At 33.2% G+C, this 4,154-nt stretch overlaps 1 protein-coding gene across 1 annotated transcript; it reads left to right on the forward strand.

Annotated features, from left to right (window-relative positions):
• Nucleotides 1–694: 694 nt before the first annotated feature.
• LOC105460723 (embryonic polarity protein dorsal-like) lies at nt 695–4,103 on the forward strand (the record flags this gene model as incomplete). Its single annotated transcript, XM_011707222.1, has 4 exons — nt 695–814; nt 2,289–2,479; nt 2,753–2,984; nt 3,913–4,103. Coding segments are annotated over exons 2-4 (609 nt in total), but the record flags the coding sequence as incomplete, so codon positions are not given.
• Between the last annotated feature and the right edge of the window lie 51 nt (nt 4,104–4,154).

Here is a 4,154-nt window from a genome sequence, read left to right on the forward strand (position 1 = left end):
TTGAGCTTGGATGTGTATAAGGAAAAGTATAAATACGATCCACTTGTAATTTGGCACTTTATTAATACATATATTAATGTGTTATGTTTCAAATTTTATTGAAAAATATTAATCACCCGAGGAAATACAACAAATCCGCGTAAAAAGTGCACTTTTAAACGGTGTACATGATTCCGCCATTTTGATTATTTTGGAACAAAAAATCGAAATAGTTTTATAAATTACAATGTACTCCCTATAGCGTGACCGATGATTTTGTTGATAACATTTTCAGTTTCCAAAATACGATAACATTTATCATGTCAAAAAATGTGCCAAAAATTTAAACATGTCTAGTTCCGTCAATTTAAAAAATAAATAAAGCTTGGTTACACGATAGGGAGTACGTTTTAATTTATAAAATTTCGATTTTTTGTTTCAAAATAACCAAAATCGCGGAATCATGTACATCGTTTAAAAGTGCACGTTTAACGCTGATTGATGTATTTCCTCGAGAAATAAATATTTTCCAGTACAATTTGAAACATAACAAGTTTAATATATGTATTAATAAAGTGCCAAATTATAAGTTGATCGTATGAATACTTTTCCTGCAATCCAAGCTCAATAAATCTTTATTTTTCAAGCTGGTCAAAGTGTCTTACTCCCTTAATAAGCCACAGTTATGAGAAAATCTGAATTGTTACAGCTGGTTTTGAACACATAAGGCACCTGAATCAAATAGATCTCAACGCGGTGAGATTATGTTTTCAAGTTTTCTTGGAAGGGAACAAACCGTTACAGCCTATCGAGTCTGACCCTATTTATAATAAAAGTATGTAACGTGCTATATGTCATTTTATATAAAAATGTATATAGCATAGACAGTGCAAGCCAAAAATGTGGAAACACTTTTAACAATTGTAATTTTTCAAATTATTCAAATACAATCTATAACAATATAATTTTTAACAATAATTTTTTAGACTTAATAATTATTTCATAACATCAAAATCACAATTTATCTTTGTTTTGTCGTTTGTTTCACATAATTGTGAGTTATATAGTTTATCTGCATCTGTATTTCCAAATTTTTGACCAGTGCATATGTTATTATATACAGGAGAATACAGTAGTTGATAAATCTTATTGGATTCTGCATAAAAATTTCATAATGCGATTCATAATGCGATTCATTTGATAAAGCGTCACACATTGATAAAATGTATCTGTGGCATCAACATTGTGTACATTAATTTGCATTGCAAAAAACAACAATAACAAGTGTTGCAACTGAGAAAAGCCCCATTGTCCTAAGCGAACGTATGTACATTTAGATGTGAAACGTTATTAGAAGCATTTTTTAATATATCTGACCATTGCAATCTTTCATAGCCGCAAGCAGTTATGGGTCCAAAATGGACCGAAATGTGTAGAATTAGAACTTTTGCCGGATCCTTGTTATTTTGCAACAAATAGAAAGAATGTGTTTATGAAATGAATAGGTTTATTTCCAGTACTATGAAATCGTTTTTATTGCAATGAATTGCATCTTCTTTCTTTAAGCTATTCTTTATGCTACGCGCTTTGCGAAAAATCGTTTCGATATTCGAATTTTCAATACTCTCTCGTACTCCTCAGATTACTTTATATTTTTGAAATCTTTACATATAACGATCATTTGATAACAACATTGCGTATCGTTAATTGCTTTGCGTAAAACATCAATGACAAGCTCCGAAAAAACACATTGACCAAAAAACGTACATTCAAATGTGATTATATTATCATAGTTTTTGGTAGCTATCAACTCTATTGCAATACATCAACATTAAAAAGTCTGGTTGATGATTCAGTTGGATGCGTTCTGCTTTGGTCCGAGTATTATAAAATTTCTTGAACAGAAATTTCTTCCGCCGTGTTACGCACTTCGTATTTCTCTACCCAGTTTCGGCATCTCTTAAATCAATTTTACGATCTAATTATTATCCTTTTATACGTCATCTTTTTATACATGTGGAAGATTGAAAGCCTGGGAATAGTGTGGCCACATTTGTCCCGTGTGCAGGGCTATACAAAAGAAGAAGATCGATACTAAAAGGATTAAGAGTCTTTAACGAATTGTATTCTTGATTTTTGGCCTGTCATCTCATAACGACTGATTTATTACACCTTATGTCTATTAAGACTTTCAGCGTTCATATATAGAAACTATAAAATAAACTATTGAATGGCATAGTTAATTTTTCTGCACGTAGGCAATTTTGAACTAACACCTTTCTACTTGCAACGTACATACGCTGTTTCAGAGACAATGTCAGATCTCGAGATTTGTAAATTGAGCCATTCGAGCGCAACGGTTGCTGGTGAAATGAAAATAATTTTGCTGTGTGAAAAAGTCGCAAGAGAAGATATACAAATAAGATTTTTTGAGGAGAGAAATGAGCAACTACTTTGGGAGGGATACGGCGATTTTCATCCGACGGATGTACATAAACAAGTAAGTGAACAAGAATTGTGTAAGCTGTTAATTACATGGCTAAGTTTAAGCAAACAGAAGCAGCTTTGCTACTTTTGTAAGATTCTTTAATTTGATTGGTCAGTATTAAGATCTGCGAGGAACTAAAGAATCAATCATATTCAAAATCTTATAACGTTACAATTTCAAAACTGCTTTTTTGCTGAATGCAGCCACTGTAACAGTTGCAATACAATAGTAAAGAATAGAATTTGTTTGTCATTGTATTGTCTGCGTCGATACTGTTCTTTGTAGACTGCAATAGAGTTCAAAACGCCTCGCTATCATACACAACAAGTGGACAAGCCGGTGCAGATGTACATCCAACTTAAAAGGCCATCGGACGGTTATACGAGCGAACCTCTACCGTTTGAGATGTTACCAGTAGGTACAGCTAGGCCAGCTTTCTGGCGTCCACGGACATCACTTGACGACGTCTATGACGATGAAGACCTCATTGTGATGGATCCTAATGATGAGCTTTCAGGTACCTTCGTTACCTTAGATGCCTACAACCTGGAAGTCTACTCATTACAAACAAACTCCTATATGTATTTATAATATCGACGAATTCAACAATAACGATCAGGACGCGTTTCTAGTAGTATGAAACCGTGTTCCCTGCACTGAATTACATCTCTTTTCTTTAAGCTATTCTTTATGCTACGCTGCTTTGCGAAAAATCGTTTTGATACTCGAATTTTTGATACTCTCTCGGACCAATTTATATTTTTGAAATCTTTACATATAAAGATCATTTGATAACAACATTGTGTATCGTTAATTGCTTTGCGTAAAACAGCAATGACAAGATCTGAAAAAACACATTGACCCAAACAAACGTACATTCAAAATGTGATTACATTATCGTAGCTTTTGGTAGATATCTGCACTGTTGCAACACATCGACATTGAAAAGTCTGATTTGATTATTCGATTGGATACATTCCGGTTCGGTCCGAGTATTATAAAATTTTTTGAACAGGAATTTTTTTCCGCCGTGTTACGCACTTGTGTTTCGGATTCGTCTACCCAATTTCGGTATATCTCAAATCAAATTTATGATTTTCATTTTCAAATGAAATTTATGAATTATTATTATCCTTTTATACGTCATCTTTTTATACATGTGGAAAATTGAAAGCCTGGGAATAGTGTGGCCACATTTATCCCGTATGCAGGGCCATACAAAAGAAGAAGATCGATACTAAAGAATTGAGTCTTTAACGAATTGTATTCTTGATTTTTGGTCTGTCATCTCATAACGACTGATATTTATTATTTACACCTTATGTCCATTAAGTTTTTCAACTCTCATATAGAAAATATAAAACTATCGAATAGCATAGTTAATTTTGCTACACGTTCGTAGACAATTTTGAACCAACTTCTTTCTTGTGTATACGCTGTTTCAGAGACAATGTCAGATCTTGAGATTTGCAAATTGAGCCATTGGAGAGCAACGGTTGCTGGTGGCGTGAAAATGATTTTGCTGTGTGAAAAAGTCGCAAGAAAAGATATACAAATAAGATTTTTTGAGGAGAGGAATGGGCAACTACTTTGGGAAGGATACGGCGATTTTGAACCGAGGGATGTACATAAACAAGTAAGTAAACAAGGTTAATTATGTAAACTGTTAATTACATGGCTAAGTTTA

This window comes from Wasmannia auropunctata, unplaced genomic scaffold (genome assembly GCF_000956235.1).
Source record: "Wasmannia auropunctata unplaced genomic scaffold, wasmannia.A_1.0 LD316733.1, whole genome shotgun sequence".
Lineage (NCBI taxonomy): Eukaryota > Metazoa > Arthropoda > Insecta > Hymenoptera > Formicidae > Wasmannia > Wasmannia auropunctata.